Raw genomic sequence first — 17,091 nt, forward strand, 5'->3', positions numbered from 1 at the left:
AGCGAAAGAGTGTGTGCGCTTGTGGTGAAGCGTACATTCATACTACAGCCAAGGTATACGTCTAATGTTCATTGCGCTTCTTCCAGGTGCAATTCACTGTTCAAAACATCATTATGCTGCTGCCCTCAAGAGAAAGCTTTTGGGAACACAAACTGAGCATACAAGTGTGCATTTCACCAAGGGCTGCAGCACACAGGTCTTTAGCATGGTAGCCTCACACAGAGCCATGGTGTTTGGCCCTGTGCATCTGTGCAGTCTAAGGACAGCACAGAGAGGACAGCTTGTGTCAATGGAAGCAGCATAAGAGGCTGAGTCAACTGCACAGCTGGAGAGAAGAGCCAGGGAAAAGCACCAGACAGCTCAGTCACCAACAGACACAGACACACGCAGACACACACACACACATACAGACACATGCAAACACACACACACACACACATACAGAAACACACACACACACACACACACATACAGACAGACACACGCAGACACACACACACATAGACACATGCAGACACACACGCATGCATACAGACGCACGCACACATGCACAGACACACACACATACATATAGATATACACACACACACACACACGGACGTGCACGCTACCGTTCTTTTTCTCTCACTCTATCTCCCTCACACACACCCACACTCACACACACCTACTACAGTGGGGAGTGGGGTGGGACACTTCACACACGTGTCATTTACAGCTACGCGTCATTTACCAGCAAACGCGGGGCAAAAGGGCACTCCTGCAGACTGCACTTTTATACCTTGCATGGCGGAGTAGGGCAGTTTGGGCACGGACTCCAGCTTCTCCCAGGCATAGGTTGGCGTGGGGATCCCCTCTTCCGAGGAGCACATTAGCATGATATCACTTCCCACATCCAAATTCCCCTGGATCCTACAAGAGGGGGTGGAAGGGGGAACTGGTGCGAGAGAGAGAGAATAGAATTTTTGAAGTTGAATATTCCATGTTTTCTTTAAATGTAGAGTACATGAGATTTTCTCTGCCCACAATCTGCACAGACTACAAACCATGCATGAAGTCTGAGCCAATGGGAGATTTGTGTACATGAAGTCTGGGCCAATGGGGGATTTGTCCATGGAGTCCGTACCTAGCACGGTGAGGCCGATGACGCCAATATTGCGCCCCCCTCTGTCGGGGAGGTTGTTGACCACGCACTGGTACGTCCCTGTGTCAGAGAGTTGCGTGTTGTTGATGAAAATAGAGGCACTTGTGCTGGGCATGGTGGTGGCAAAGCCCACTCTTCCACTCAGCTGATTGGGTATGGTGAATACCTGGCCACCCTGGTAGATGATCACCTGGTAAAAACAAAAAACAGCAAACAGAGGCATCACTCATTACAAATATTTGAAATAACGACAATTAATATTTTGAGTATTATTTTGAGCATTATGAGCATCTTCTGTTCACTGTCAGAGCAGGTACACCAATTTCCAGCCACAGAGTACATAGTGCACCAGTATCTTTGAAATCATAAAAATCTTAGGAAACAGCTAATGCTACCACTGCTAGGTAATTGAAATTAGTCTGTAATTGTACGCACAATGCAATGCAGTTCTGAGTTAGCAATGCTTGGCCATTTGGTGTAGTAAGCATAACTATACCCTTTCATGCCAGATAAATCATAATAGCACTGTATTTCATTAAAATAAACATATTATTGGGGGAAGGGGGAGGCAAAGACCAGGTATGTATATTTAATTGGTATTAGACATACGGAGATAACCGTTAATGTGTGATGGTGACAGCTAGATTCTAAAAAGTATTATTTGTCATTGTGTACTACAGAGCAACAGCCACAAGAGGGGGATGTTGCATAAAAACAAACTACATGAATCACAGAGTGGACAAAAAGATTGAACAGCAATGCCTACTGCGAACACAATTACACTACCAGTGTACTGGGTGTTTATTATATCACTGCCATTCTTACAACAAGTTATATGATTCACATAAAATGGTGCTGTCATATTATTCCAATACCATAAAAAAGTAGGATTTTAGAATACATCCTTATTAAAATATATATAAGAACATACATCAATACTCCAATATATTCACTGTGGTATAGATAATGGAGCAACCATTTGATCAACACCAATGATAAACTTTTATTGCATTTCATTGGAATATGAGCAATAACAGATAATCTTCTAAACTCTTGTCACTGCAGATTAAAGATGATGCTCCAAGTGCCTGGCGGTGAATATAACAGGAGTATCTGTCTTCTATGGCACAAAAACACACAAACCGCCACACTGGCAGGAAAGAGAGCTTTCCACAATGCATGCTTCTATTGATTTGACGGGTGAGGAAATTTTAGCTATCAAACCGGAGAGAATGTGGTCCTTTTGAAACTTTTTTTCTTTTTGAACCCTTATCAAACCAACCACAATTACACATTTGAATCTACCTAGCCTGTCTACCCTGCATGCATGGTTGGACCGCTAAAAGCACGTGCAGCGGTGATGTCCAAACACTCGAGCGAACAGCTTCGCCAGAGCCGGCCGACACGCAGTCCCATTTGCAGCGGTGTTTAACCGCACGTGAAGCGCAATTTCGTGATTTCCCCGTGTGCGTGGCACACTTTGTCCTCTTTGGCGCGGTTGAACGGGCAAGCCCGTCAGCAGCGATGCGATTTCAAACGCTATCACTTTACCCGGCCCCCTCCCGTGCATCTGATCCCGCTAGTCAGCTCTCCCAAATCGTCAGCCGAGCGGAATCATGAAATGTTGTCCGTAAGGAGCAGAATAACACAACCTCAGTTACACGCACTTCCAGAATGATTTCTTAGAGAGATAATGGGATTTTAGAGAGAGAGAGAGAGAGAGAGAGAGAGAGAGAGAGAATGACAGACTACCCTTCCAGAGCGTGGTGCTGATTTCCCAAAGGGTTGTACAGGTGGAGGGAACTGGCAGGATTATGTGACCTTTGACTGTAATCTCCATGTTCTAACGAAACGATACACTTCGGTACACACGTACACACTGGACGGCCTCGCCTGGAACCCTTCATCACCCCCCACCGAATGCCAAGGGGGGGGGCGGGGGTCTCAGAGGTCAAACTCCATTTACAGAAGATGCCAGCTATCCCATGCCGGAGATGGGCTCACAGGCTCCTTCTGAAAGTGCTGGGCGCCACCAGCTGGTGACAGTGCTGCTTGTTTACCGCACACCTGGGACTTCACCTGGGGCTTCCCACAGTAGGCTTTATTAGAGGAAAAATCCAACACGAACAGATTGGGCCTGAGCTAAACAAACACACAGATTCTGCTGGCAGTGTGCGTATATCTTAAAGCTGGACAGTAAATGTCACAGTGCCATCAGCTGTGGGGTAGTAATTGCACTCCTGACCAAAAGGTTGTAGGATCAGTGAGACTGAAACCTGAACTGATTTGGTGAATAACCAACTGGCTAAAATGGTGGAAAATCTGTAAAATGAATGAATGATTAAATGAATGAATGAATGAATGAATGAATGAATAAGGTTAATGCACTAAGGAATGGTCTGTTTACATGTGAAACCCAGGAAAAAGACTGTGTTAAACGTGTTTTAAAGTGTTAAACATTCCACTCTGTAATCCTCCTGTTTATTATTTATGTGTATGCAGTACGTCAAATCAAACCCTTTCTCCAGGGAAGAATAAAATGTCTGTTTTTATTCTATTAAAATATCAATGCTCCTTGCGTAAATGTTTATCTGAACACTCTCAATAGGATATGGTAAATTGAGCATCAACTTGTAAACATTCCCTGAGATTAACACAAGCTAAAAGCTTCCTATGGTGAAGACTGTTTTAAGCATGGTTGATACATTTGATTATGATAATTACTTAATTTTGTATTGGGAGATAAATGACTTCCGCTGTGCAAAAAGCATTATTTGAATTATAGTGTGTGGTTCTGTGGATTGACATGGGGCCTAATTACTGCCTGACATTTGAAGTAATAATGACGGCCTCTTTCCTGAATGCACGCATTGCTACAGTATCTCCTAATTAAAAGTCAGGAAGATGCCAAAATGGGAGTGACTAAGGAAACAAAGCCTCCATATAGTAATTAAACAGAGCCCGTTCCAACAATTTCAACAATATTGTCCGTGACTGGATTACAATCGCAAAGCAGATGCTCTGATCCAGAGCGACAAATGGATGTGGTGAACATCAGTGTTAGTCATATTGAAAAGCGAAATCATTTATCAGTAGGCATTTAAACATTCCATCCAAATGTTTGAACTTAAGCCTGACCTGCTTTTCAAGGCATGCATACATCCCCCTCCCCCATTCAGTCTGATTGAACGGACTGCCCTTTACTTGAACTATATTTTTGAGGAATGCAGTGACGTCACCAGTTCAGGACGTGTCATGGGATTGCCGCTGCTGTTCTGTGTGCCGCGGCTAACAATTAAAGTGCCTACTGAATGACTGCTCGAGAAAAGAGTAATTAGAAAGGGTCCATCTGTGCAGCGGGTCGCTTCTTTCTCCCTCCCTCCTGCGAGGCTGTAGGCCTGCGGTCAGCTCAGCGTCGAGGTTTACCTCAAATTTAAATACGCCTGCCATTGGCCGCCTGCATCCTCCTCTTCAGCACCAGATACAGGATTAAACTCCAATCTCTGCTCTCCATGGCGCTGGTTTCCATCCAACCAGGATTTACCTTACATCTCTCCACGCTCATCGCCACGGCGACTGCCAAGACGGCATGCTATTCGCCAAGGCAGACACAGCGTCGTTTAATTTCGTTTTTTCAGCTGCTGTCATTTTGTTTCCCAGAAAGACGCCCGCCATAAATCAACATGCGAAAAGAACTCAATCAAATATTCAATTAAAAATACAAAAAGCCAGCTGCAATATATAATTGTACCATTTTTGTCAGAGTGAAATCATTTTAAATAAGAACAGCAGCGTGCTCAAACTACACAAAAGCACTTTTGGCTCCACTAACTAGCTTAAAATAAACTTCCTAAAGGATGTGAAATTAGCATTTTGTAATATGCCCTACCCCCACAGAGATTCGTACTCAGTAAATTAGTGCAGAATTCGGTACACACAACTATGATTCAGTCTTGCATATAATACAATTTCATAAAATCCCATCTCATTTGGTTATTTATTAATTATTCATAATCGGTTTTCTACTTTAATTGAGATAATGTTTAACTTGTCAACAGACCACTGCGAGTTTGCATGTTCTTCCCGTGTCCGTGTGGGTTTCCTCCAGGTACACCAGTTTCCTCCCACAGTCCAAAGACATGTAGGTAGGCTAAATTGGAGACTCTAAATTGTCCATAGGTATGAGTGTGTGAGAGAATGATGAGTGAATGGTGTGTGCATGAGGCATGTCCAGGGTGTATTCCTGCCTCTCGCCCACTACGATCTTTACTTCACTCTAGTGTGTTTTTCTGCACCTCTGCATCTTGAACTGATGCACTTGTTGTACGTCGCTCTGGATAAGAGCGTCTGCTAAATGCCTGTAATGTAATGTAATGTAATGTAAACCGTTAAGCTTAATATTTATAAATGATCTACTGCGTGCTCTGAAGTCCTAAAAGTGCCATGATGGATTTTTAATGCTTTAAGTCTGGAACGTTTGCTGCACAAATAGGGTAAACTGTCACTGTGAAAGACAATACCTCTTGTTGGAACAGCATAGTATATAATATTTATACTGCAATAAAGAGGCAGTACAGTAGATTTACCAAAGAGCAAGAACAAAAGATGGGAGAGCAGGAGAAGATGGGAATTGAGAGCTATGCATTCATTCAGAGTGCTCATCACATTTAGTTCCATTCCATTCAGAGTATCAATCAAATTCAGTGTCCATCACATTCATAGAGTATCCATCACATTCAGAGAGTGCCTAGTCATTCATGTGACTACACTACTATTTACAGGACAGTAGCTCACTGCTAAATTTAAACACATTCTGTTTACTCAAATGTTTTATGCAATCCTTGACTGTTTAAAGAAATAGCCCAAGAAATGGTCAGCATGTAATCCTGACTTTTATTTACAATTCAACGAAAGTGTAATAGAACATAACACAGTTTGGAAATTTTATTTAACGATTACAGAACTTGCTAAACTGTGCTGTGGAAAAACATGGATGGAGTAAAAACCATATATTCTTGCAGACGTACTTCAAAGGGGGTTTGTGTGAACATGCGCCAGTGTGTGTGCCTGCTTATGCTTGCATATTTGTGTGTGTGCACGTGTACGTGTGTGTACATGTGCATGAATGTGCTTGCATGTGTATCTGTGTGCGTGTACTTGTGCACGTTTATGTGTGCATGTGTCTATGTGTGTGCATACGTGTAGATGTGTACGTGTGCATGTGTGTGTGCACGTGTGCACATGTGTGTGCGCACATGCATGCGCTTGTGTACTACGTGTGCCTATGTGTGTACATGTGCATGAGCTTGTGTACTATGTGTGCCTGTGTGTATGTGTTAGGCGTGTGTGTACATGTGCTTGTGTACTACATGTGCCTATGTGTGTGCATGTGTTTGGCGTGTGTGTGTGTATGTGTAAACAGTAACTGTATAAAGCCCTACCATGGACTGAGGTTAATTAGTGCAGAAGATCGCTGTACTGCAGGTTAAAAGTGTGTGTGTGTGTGTCGGGGGGGGGGGGGGGGGGGGGGGGGGTAAGGGAGTCACAGCTCACAGCTGCACAGGAGAAAACAGAGCAGAAATAGCTGGGAGGTGCAGCTCTGCGACTCTTTTCCACAGTGAACAGAGAGGACACAAATCCACATTTATTGAAGGTGCAGGGTACAAATTTAGTGAGAGTTAGTGCGTAGGGTACAGGTTTACTGATGTAGTGTGTAGGGAACAGGTTTAGTGAGAGGTAGAGTGTAGAGTACAGGTTTAGTGAGAGGTAGTGTGTAAGGTACAGGTTTAGTGAGAGGTACTGTGTAGGTGAGTACTCAGGTGAGTACAGAAGCAGTAGGGTGCAGACGGAAAGGATGCTGGGGTCGTGTGGTACCTGAACAGGCTGGTGTGCGTTGGACAGTGGGGTGACCATCCAGATGATGTTGAGGCTGTTGAGGGCTGCTCTGGTGGTGAAGGTGCAGGGTAAGAGAGCGGTCTGGCCCCGGGCCACCTGGACACTGCTCTGACTCACTGTCACCTCCAGGGCTCTGGAGAAGCCTACAGGGCACACAAACATGGGCCTGGTTAACAACCAGCGCTAAAATGAGTAATACTGTAAAAACATGCAAAATGAATAATTACTTCAGTACTGCTTTCCTTAATGGTATCCAGGAAATATGAGCCTGTGAGGAGTAGTTGGTTTCTAATAATTAATGATGCATGAAATACTGTTGGTTAGACTGTACGCTTCATCGGTAATACTGTGATGAGTTCCTCGCCTTCTCTTTCTCTCTGTCTCTGCCTCGCTCTCTATCTCTGTCACACACACACACACACACACACACACTTGCATGCTTAATCTGGGGCCATGCTTGCAGATGTTTTAGAAGGGTCTGACACAAAACCACCAACTCTACAGATCCCCATTGGTTCTACAGAAATTGCAGGAAGAAATTTGGCTGCATCTATAAGTGTACCCTCCTCTTCAAAAGGCTCCGAACCAAAGCCTTCTCTTGCCAGAGGCACACACAAGCCGGGGTCTCTCTGACGGCTTCATCCACCATTTCACATGCCTCTCAAAATCACCCCAAATCCTCTGCCTCCCTTAGTTGGTGCACCTGTTTCCATGGCTTGGCTCGGCAGAATACTGTGGGGATGGATTTGTTCTCGTCATGCTTTTATGAACCCAAATGGCGCCGCAGAACGGGCTGACGCGTTTATGTGGTGGTCAGCCACGCGGAACAATTTGAACAGGGATCGCTCAAATCACTCTGTTTCCAGTGGGGCTCCCAGCCCCACTGGTGCTACATTCTGCCAAAAATCGCTTGTTGTTGATTGGCTGCATTAACTTGTTTCTAACAATGATTGTGTGATATGGGCGCATTCTGGCAAATAGGTACCACTGTGAGCTGATATCAGGCAGTTAAGCTAATAACATGAAATGCATTCCATTTTGCTACCTGGAATGCATGTTGCTAGGTAAAATTTGAAAAAAAAAAAAAAAAACATCTTGGTAATCAAGAGGAGTCCAAATATAATTAAGATAGATAAAAGACTCTCTTTTAAAAGCAGTGATGAAATGTGAGTGTTTGGATGTCAGGGGAGGGTTGCGGAGGAAATAGATGTGATCTGTACTATTTAAGGGCAGGAGCAAAAACGGTAACATGCTGCCATCAGCAACAAAATGTTTCAAAGGCATGAAGACCATAAACCTCGCGCCAGCAAATAAACTAGTTCGGAAAAGTAAAAGGGCAAATAAAAGGTATAGAGAATACAGAAGCTCAAAACTGAACGTGCGAAACTGCTGATGTTCAACCTGGAGACTGCAAATATTCAAGTGTGAGAAATACAAGCACTAAAAATAGAGGACCTCTCCGATGCAGAAAGACTAAACTAGCATCCTGCTGTGCGGCCACGGAACAGCAAAGAGCAGCATATGACGGCCTGCTGTCATCATATCCCTACTGTTTTTGCACAATCTAAATGCATTAAGGGTTAAATTGGGTTAGCCCTCCCAACATAATATATCCTTGCTCAAGGCCCAGTGCGAGTAATCTTATCTGAAGCTGGTAAGGAGCACAATGCCAGTAATTAAATTATACAAATTGTGCATGTTTGGAGTCCTTGGCTGCCGTGGTGCGCTGCGATAACAGTAACGAGCCACGCAGATAGGAGCACGCCAGTACCCAGCTGCCACCACGCCGCCCGTTCTCCCCAAATCCGCATCCTACGCCTCCCTTCCTCCAGCAGATCGCTGGGCCTCCAGCTACGTCTCCAGGAGGAGTGAGAAGGAGCGGGGGGGTGAAGCCCACGCATTCGGTGTCTGAGCGACGGGTCCTAGCGGCACAGCGGCCGGAGACTGACAAACACGTTAACGTGAAGTACGTTAGAACTCGGCCCATCTGAGACAAAAGCGCTCTGCGGAAGGGAAATCAAACGTCACTGATAAATCAAAACGAGTGTCATTAAAAAAAACACTGTTATGTTGATTCTATGGTGATGGTGATTATGATGATTTTCATGTTCTTTTGCTGCTGCAGATTCTGAGTAAAGCAGAAAGAAACAGGAACAGCCAGCATTTTAAAGTCTTGCGAACACACCAGCAGAAAACTCAAGACCACCCTCACAGGATGGACGTCTGGGACCCAAATTGTTTAATTTTGAGTCTGAGAAATGTGACACTCAAGCACCAGCTGAGCACTTTATGGAACACGTTTTGCTGTTCGAGCACGTCGCATATAGCTAAAAAAAAAAGCAGGCTAGGTTTTCATCTTTAATGTGATGTAGGCAGCAGGATTGCACAACTGGTACGTGACTCGTTTGAAATAAAAGGATTGCTTGGCTGAAAAAGGAAGTTTGATGGCCAGTGTCAGGCGATGAAGTAAGAAAAATTATAAATAAAAATCTGTTCTCATTTGAACACAGGAACATGTTCTTGCTGCCCAAGTTACAGCAGAAAATGACAGCTCAGCAGTAATGCACACTTAATTTGTCATCATGCATTATTTAAACCTACGTGCTCTACTACGCTGAACTAATTTCAACGTATGTCACTAACACACTGCGCACAAACTGCACTTATGGACAAGTTTTCAGCTCCTAGTAAATAATAAATAAAATTTATTTTTGAAATACTTTTCAACCTTTAGAATCCCCATGCTAATATATCGCTGTAGGAAATCCATGGCTTTTTTTAGCTTAAAAAATGACTTTTTTTTTGATGACAAAGCATGATCGGCCATTTCAAACTGTTACATATTGTAATTAGTCCAGCTGGTTTCTGTCTGCATGTGACAGCACACTGTATCAAAGGCCAGGAGCCAGAACACCCACAGAGCGATATATCACCGTCTATCCCAAAATAGCTCCTATTGTAAATCAGCAGATTTACAGTGCATTCATGCTGTTTGAAACCATTTAGCCCAAGTCTAGCATCTGTTTAAATGGTAGTAATTCTCAAACACAGAAGTAATTCTCTCATAGAATAAGTGGCTTAAAACAAGGCAATACCAATGGCATCATTTCACCACTCGGTGATTAAAAAAGTACCATTTGTGCATTAGTGGTATTGCCCCAGTTTGAATGGGAATTTGGCTTGTGGCTTAGCTAAGCAAGCGCTAGCATGCTGTTAGACATCCTAGCTACTGCTGGATCAGCTCCTCAGAACAATGTGGCATCAGCTGACCACAAGGAACCACCAGTTTTTCTGTTGATTATTTACTGAATTACTGTGGTGATCGTAAATAAAGCAAATTCTGAACAATGTTGAAATGGAAGACATTCAAAGTTAAAGGAAAACAATACAAACAAAATGGAAATGTAAAGTCTGACAAGGTTTTGAGGGAATGATGCAGTGTATCACTACCAGAGTACAATGTGTTTGGAGCTCTATAACGTCAGACGCTAATTAGTGAAGTCAGAAGCTTCAATTATGAAGCATTCCAGGATGCAGAAGGTCACCAATGTTGCGATCAAATTACATGTAGATACTGAATATTTCTTCACACTTCGGCTATTTCTAATCATTGGTGTGGTAGCCGTTCGTAGATAGGTACGACGACCCCAGAAGCACATCACAGGTCCATAAATTTTGTCCAGCTTACATTTTCAGCTTAGAATGAAATTTTTTTATATGTATCTTGTTTTGTAAGTTGTGTTTGAAGGTAACACAGAGAATATTTTTATTTCATTGACTACTGAACCATGCTTCACAGTTTGTAAAGGTCGATACTGAAAAAAATGAAGCTTTCACACAGAACCTCGCATACCACATGGTGTAAAACGAGATTTCCACACACACTCAATACATTTCAAGAAGAACTGTGAAAAACAGACTGTGTGCAACATGTAGACAATAAGTACTACATATTGCTCATAATATCCCATGAGCAGGTCATTCAGGCATGTGGAAAGGTTAGTTCAAAGTTATTTTGGCCAAATATGTATATGGACGTACAAAAATACTGCCAGACATGGCCAGAGTGCCAGAAGACCAGAACGATTTGGAAGGCCGACAGAGTGCCGCTCACCGCCCTGCCTGTTTTTGGCACCCACTTCGGCAGCACAGAATACCAACATGTATTAGTCATCTGACATATCAGAGTATGAATTTCACCTTCAAAATCAAATGAAGCCTTCAAATTAAACTACCCGCAGTCATCCAGAGGCTGATGGACTTAAGGAGCACTTCAGAAAAACCCTAAAAAGCAGCCTATTCAGTGTAGGTTCGTATCGAAGAGGACAGGGACAAATGGCTGCCCTTCATCCTGTTTGCGTGCCATGAGGTTGGAATTGACCAGCTGACAAGGCAAGGGTTCCCCTTCAGTGGGAACAAGGTGGGGTCAAAAGTGCTCCAAAAAGGTGCTGGTGAGAGCTATGGAGAACCTGCAGAGGTGTTATTGGTACACTGGCCACAAGGAGTTCGACCCTGGTCAAAGTGTTCTGCTTTCACCATCCAGTTGATCCCGGACGCCAGAAGAATCGGTCCTGTTACTGTAAGGCCAGGAAGGCAAGGCAAGGAGACTCAGGTTGATCATATCAATCTACTGAATGACTGGAAGGATCACGAGAAAGCTGAATTTTACATTCTTAGTCAAAAAGGTGGAGGAAAAAGATGAAGCAAATACAGTAGACCAGCATCCTTGGCCACCCACACCTCAGAAAGAGCAGAGTCACACCATAGGGGACAAGCAGCAAGCTCTCTGACAGGCATTTGATACCCAGTCCTGTTCCAATTCCAATGGTATAATAGGGTCATTGAGCCTTCCCTGAGGTCCGAGATACAGACTATGAGTGATCTGGGAGCCACTGAACCATCACCGAGTGATTAGAGCAATCCAATCCCCTGGTCCTGGTTTCTGAGTAAAATTGGGTCTCTGCAATGTATTGACTTCCAAAAGGTCAATGCCAGATCCCATATGATGCCGATCCTTTACCTCGAACTGATCTCCAGGAGAAGATTGGCAGTACTATATAGGCTACCACTTTATATCACCACCCCAGGAAGAAACTCTAGGCTACTGAAAGGCACCCCTTGAGGAGAAGTACTTTGGGTACCCCCAGTACTAGGTGCCATGGAATATAAGATGCAGGTAGGGGGGTAGGAGATTTAAAGTAAGGAGAGGTCACTGGTTTAATTTAACAGCAGCCCTATACTGCAGTTGCTGGCCTTCCCCAAAGCCTATACAACCATCTACCAATCCCACAGCCACTCCAGCGCTTTCCTAGGTGGCAGGAATAATCCTTTTCAGATGACTCTGTAAAAGGACAAAGCCGTCTCCCTATTTAATGCCCTCCCCACCGCCCCCCTCCCCCCCCCCCCCACCCAAATCCCAGACAACAGGCATGTGAAAATGTGCAGTGGACATACAGTAAAGGCCAGCTCAGCATTGTGTCTGACAGATGGATCAATACTGTATTAGCAATAATCTCCTTTGTGGAGATGGCACTTTCCACTGATCACTGGGGCTGGTGGTTAACTCCTGTAGTGTACCACGGATTAACATCACAGCTGGAGTGGGTGACAGCTGTCTGCGGAAGCGTTGCAATTTCACGCTCAACATAAAACCAATATTACAGTACACTGTTGGGGGGGGGGGGGAGGGTGGGACAGGGACTGAGGTCTAGCTTATTTTCAATGATTAATTACCTGCACTGGAAGTTTTCAATAAGCTTGTTCATTCTGGATTTTCCATTAGTATTTATACAGTAAGCGTAAATTCCCTCTGCACATAAAGGGATAGCACTGCATGAATGCTGCCACGTAATTCCATTTACAGCAGCCATGCTGTAACTGTGTTACATCACCTTGGGTGGGGAAGTAAGACCTGTGGAAAAGAATAGGAGTAGATGCTCCGTCTGTCGGCCCGACCCGCACATATCCCAACGGGTCAGAACCACAGCAAAACCTGCGCCCAGCTTAGGCTAGCCCAGAGAAAGCAGTGCAGCTACACAGAAGCCTCATGGTTCTGAACAAACATGGTATTATTCATGGCTTGGTTTCCAGTGCTCTGGGGCATCACAACACTGCATATTGAGCAGGCGGGGGGGGGGGGGATTTCATCTGTGTAAATGGATGAGCCATGATGCCACCCCCCCCCCCCCCCCCCCCCCCCATGGTTGAAACTCAGGTGGATGCAGTAAGGCAGGTGCACACTGGCAGACCGTAAACAATCTCTTTGAACTCATTTTTTTGTTGGTTTTTTTTTGTGAACACAGCCCCCCTCCAACGTAAAGCCCACCCTTCTGATCCTCCCTTCTTTGATGTGAGCACCAGTTTATGTTCAGCACAGAATCCCTGACATTTGAAAAAAGAGAGCTTTATAACACAAAAAAGAAATATTTTAACATTTGGACTGTGTTCTCAGTAATGTACTGTACTACCCAAATTTAGAGCACAGAAAACAGGAACACTCACAAAGGTTGTTTTGTGTCTGGCACTTCTCACATGATTATAAGAGAGTGGGGACCAGACTGCCACAGTTCAGAGATGCCACAGAGACCAAATGGGAAGCAGTAATTAATATTTTACAGATAAACAAGGCGGCTAACCCCTCCCCCCACACAAACAAAAGGCCTTGTCTGCATCTGCTGAGCACGCTCATTGGCTGGGGGATTCAGCGGGTCACCGGATGATGTCAGCTGCCTGCCAGAACTTTTCACAGAGCTGTCCCCGCTTAATCGCCCCCCCCCCCTCCCACCGCACTTCCCTGCATCACCTAGGGAACCTTCTCCCCCAGCACTAAACAGTCTGATCTGTATCAAAGAGAGAGAGAGCAACTGATAGAGCGATTTGCAGCTTTGTGCTGGCGCTCCAAAGCACCCAGTGCCAATGAATAAATAAAAGTGTGCGATGGCTTTGACCAAACATGGCTTCTGGAGCGACAGGGCCCTTGTCACTGTTGCTAGCTGCGTTTTGCACAAATATGGGCTGTCATCAGCGGAGCTTTTTAGCGAGGGTAAATATGGGGGTGGGCCCGGTGTCTGAAAGCTTTCTGGATACTCTAGGGGGAAATGGCCTTTCCCAGCACTCCCGAGTAAAACGCAGCATGCCACGCTGCGTATGAGCGTAAACGTAAAGTAGGCCACTGGATCTGCACGGCGGGATTAACCCCTAAAGGCGGGGGCCAGATGCCTGAGCTCTGGGCCTGATGCCGGGCCACGTCTTGGAACCACAGCCAACCCGAAGCACTAGACTAGTGTGTCTGAAGACCCCGCACCTCAGTGGTGACAAGCCAGCCTGTGCTTTCAACAGAGAGATCCTCCACCCCAGTGTGAGTGAAGGAGGTGCTGGCGAGAGGAGCGATGGAGGTCCAGAGTAGAGCAGGGCCAGCTCTTTCACAAGCAGGGCCACTGGAGCGTGAGAGCCAAGGCAGGAGAGGAAAAGTGAAGTGACAAACGTTTGAAAGGCCTGCTCTGCACTTCATGCCCAACGACCAGAGGGATGCAATTGGCTGTCGCTGCAGTGTTCTCAAAGCTCCCAAACTGACCCTCATCAGTTGCTCTGAAGGTACACCACTCTCATTCTCCCTACCCTTAGCTGTCTTGTTCCCCACATAGCCCTATTTTTAGCAGGCGCTATATTGCATGGAGCTCTTCATAACTATATCTATTTTTATCAGGGGAGCAGATATGCCAGTACCTTTCCTAATAATGTGCCTGTCCAGGATTCTGCCATCTTTTATCATTTGTGCTTCATATTTAGCATCCACCCAACACTTTAAATAAAAGTGTCATTAACATACTGTATTTAATTCAATTATGCAACCAGATATTGATGTGGGAGTCTTAATTACAGATTTGAGGATGCTATTATGAGCTAACGGAGCGACGCTGTTGGCCTTTTTATTGCAAGGCTTAGTGTGCAAACGCTTGATCGACTCCGGATTTCCCTTAATGCACCAGTCAACTTGCATTTTGTTTCCCTAGACCTGTGCCTTGATCTACTTTCTTAGTGCAAAGTAATTTCCCTGTGCATAATGGCCAAGCAGAGACCTCCACCACTGCCGCTCTCCCTTACAGCCTTTCCCTCCGCTATTCCCACCTGCAGGTAAATCGCCCAGCTACTTTTCTGGAGCCTGCAATCATCACGGTCTCACCGGCGGCCTTAATCGGACCCCCAGCTCTGTGCTACAACCACCAGTAACAAAGACGCCTCTGACTTTAGGATGAGCATTTTAAATCGGACATGTCAGAAAGCAGAGGAATCCCGGCTGGCGGGGGAGGGGGCTGGGGCGAGTGACTGCAGGGGGAGGGGGGAGAAAGCATGCAATGTAGAAATACTATCTTTATTAAATAGTAGGGATTCAGTCTAAACTACATAAAACACAACCTGGGTGTTTGTCACACACGTACAGCCTGATTTACTAAACTTTTAAGTTTCTGTGAGCTTCTCCCTGCTTCTGCGAGCTTCTCCCTGCTTCTGTGAGCTTCTCCCTGTTTCTGTGAGCTTCTCCCTGCTTCTGTGAGCTTCTCCCTGTAGCTGTGATCTTCTCTCTGCTTCTGTGAGCTTCACCCTGCTTCTGTGAGCTTCTCCCTGTCGCTGTGAGCGTCACCCTGCTTCTGTGAGCTTCTCCCTGCTTCTGTGAGCTTTTCCCTGTTTCTGTGAGCCTCTCCCTGCTTTTGTGAGCTTCTCCCTGCTTCTGTGAGCTTCTCCCTGTTTCTGTGAGCTTCTCCCTGCTTCTGTGAGCTTCTCCCTGTGGCTGTGAGCTTCACCCTGCTTCTGTGAGCTTCTCCCTGCTTCTGTGAGCTTCACCCTGCTTCTGTGAGCTTCTCCTTGCTTCTGTGAGCTTCACCCTGCTTCTGTGAGCTTCTCCCTGTCGCTGTGAGCTTCTCCCTGCTTCTGCGAGCTTCTCCCTGTCGCTGTGAGCTTCTCCCTGCTTCTGTGAGCTTCTCCCTGTCGCTGTGAGCTTCTCCCTGCTTCTGTGAGCTTCTCCCTGCTTCTGCGAGCTTCTCCCTGCTTCTGTGAGCTTCTCCCTGCTTCTGTGTGCTTCTCCCTGTTTCTATGAGCATCTCCCTGTAGCTGTGAGCTTCTCCCTGCTTCTGTGAGCTTCTCCCTGCTTCTATGAGCTTCTCCCTGTAGCTGTGAGCTTCTCCCTGCTTCTGTGAGCTTCACCCTGCTTCTGTGAGCTTCTCCCTGTCGCTGTGAGCTTCTCCCTGTTTCTGTGAGCCTCTCCCTGCTTTTGTGAGCTTCTCCCTGCTTCTGTGAGCTTCTCCCTGCTTCTGTGAGCTTCTCCCTGCTTCTGTGAGCTTCTTCCTGTTTCTGTGAGCTTCTCCCTGCTTCTGTGAGCTTCTCCCTGCTTCTGTGAGCTTCTCTCTGTTTCTGTGAGCTTCTCCCTGTTTCTGTGGGCTTCTCCCTGTTTCTGTGGGCTTCTCCCTGCTTCTATGAGCTTCTCCCTGCTTCTGTGAGCTTCTCCCTGCTTCTGTGAGCTTCTCCCTGTAGCTGTGAGCTTCTCCCTGCTTCTGTGAGCTTCACCCTGCTTCTGTGAGCTTCTCCCTGTCGCTGTGAGCTTCTCCCTGCTTCTGCGAGCTTCTCCCTGTCGCTGTGAGCTTCTCCCTGCTTCTGTGAGCTTCTCCCTGTCGCTGTGAGCTTCTCCCTGCTTCTGTGAGCTTCTCCCTGCTTCTGCTAGCTTCTCCCTGCTTCTGTGAGCTTCTCCCTGCTTCTGTGTGCTTCTCCCTGTTTCTATGAGCATCTCCCTGTAGCTGTGAGCTTCTCCCTGCTTCTGTGAGCTTCTCCCTGCTTCTATGAGCTTCTCCCTGCTTCTGTGAGCTTCTCCCTGCTTCTGTGAGCTTTTCCCTGCTTCTGTGAGCTTCTCCCTGTTTCTGTGAGCTTCTCCCTGCTTCTGTGAGCTTCTCCCTGCTTCTGTGAGCTTCTCCCTGTTTCTGTGAGCTTCTCCCTGCTTCTGTGAGCTTCTCCCTGTTTCTGTGAGCTTCTCCCTGTCGCTGTGAGCTTCTCCCTGCTTCTGTGAGCTT

The 17,091-nt window shown here is 45.8% G+C and overlaps 1 protein-coding gene across 1 annotated transcript in view; it reads right to left on the minus strand.

The window, feature by feature from the left end:
• The window catches only part of igsf11 (immunoglobulin superfamily member 11), an 83,929-nt gene that overhangs the window by 10,002 nt on the left and 56,836 nt on the right, over window positions 1–17,091 (minus strand). Inside the window, exons 2-4 of the mRNA XM_035384712.1 lie at window positions 7,016–7,179; window positions 1,124–1,331; window positions 779–934 (exon numbers count right to left, since the gene is read on the minus strand). Coding sequence (XP_035240603.1) covers window positions 779–934; window positions 1,124–1,331; window positions 7,016–7,179 — 528 coding nt within the window. The remainder of the gene's footprint in view (window positions 1–778; window positions 935–1,123; window positions 1,332–7,015; window positions 7,180–17,091) is intronic.

This window comes from Anguilla anguilla, chromosome 12, assembly GCF_013347855.1.
Source record: "Anguilla anguilla isolate fAngAng1 chromosome 12, fAngAng1.pri, whole genome shotgun sequence".
Classification (NCBI taxonomy): domain Eukaryota; kingdom Metazoa; phylum Chordata; class Actinopteri; order Anguilliformes; family Anguillidae; genus Anguilla; species Anguilla anguilla.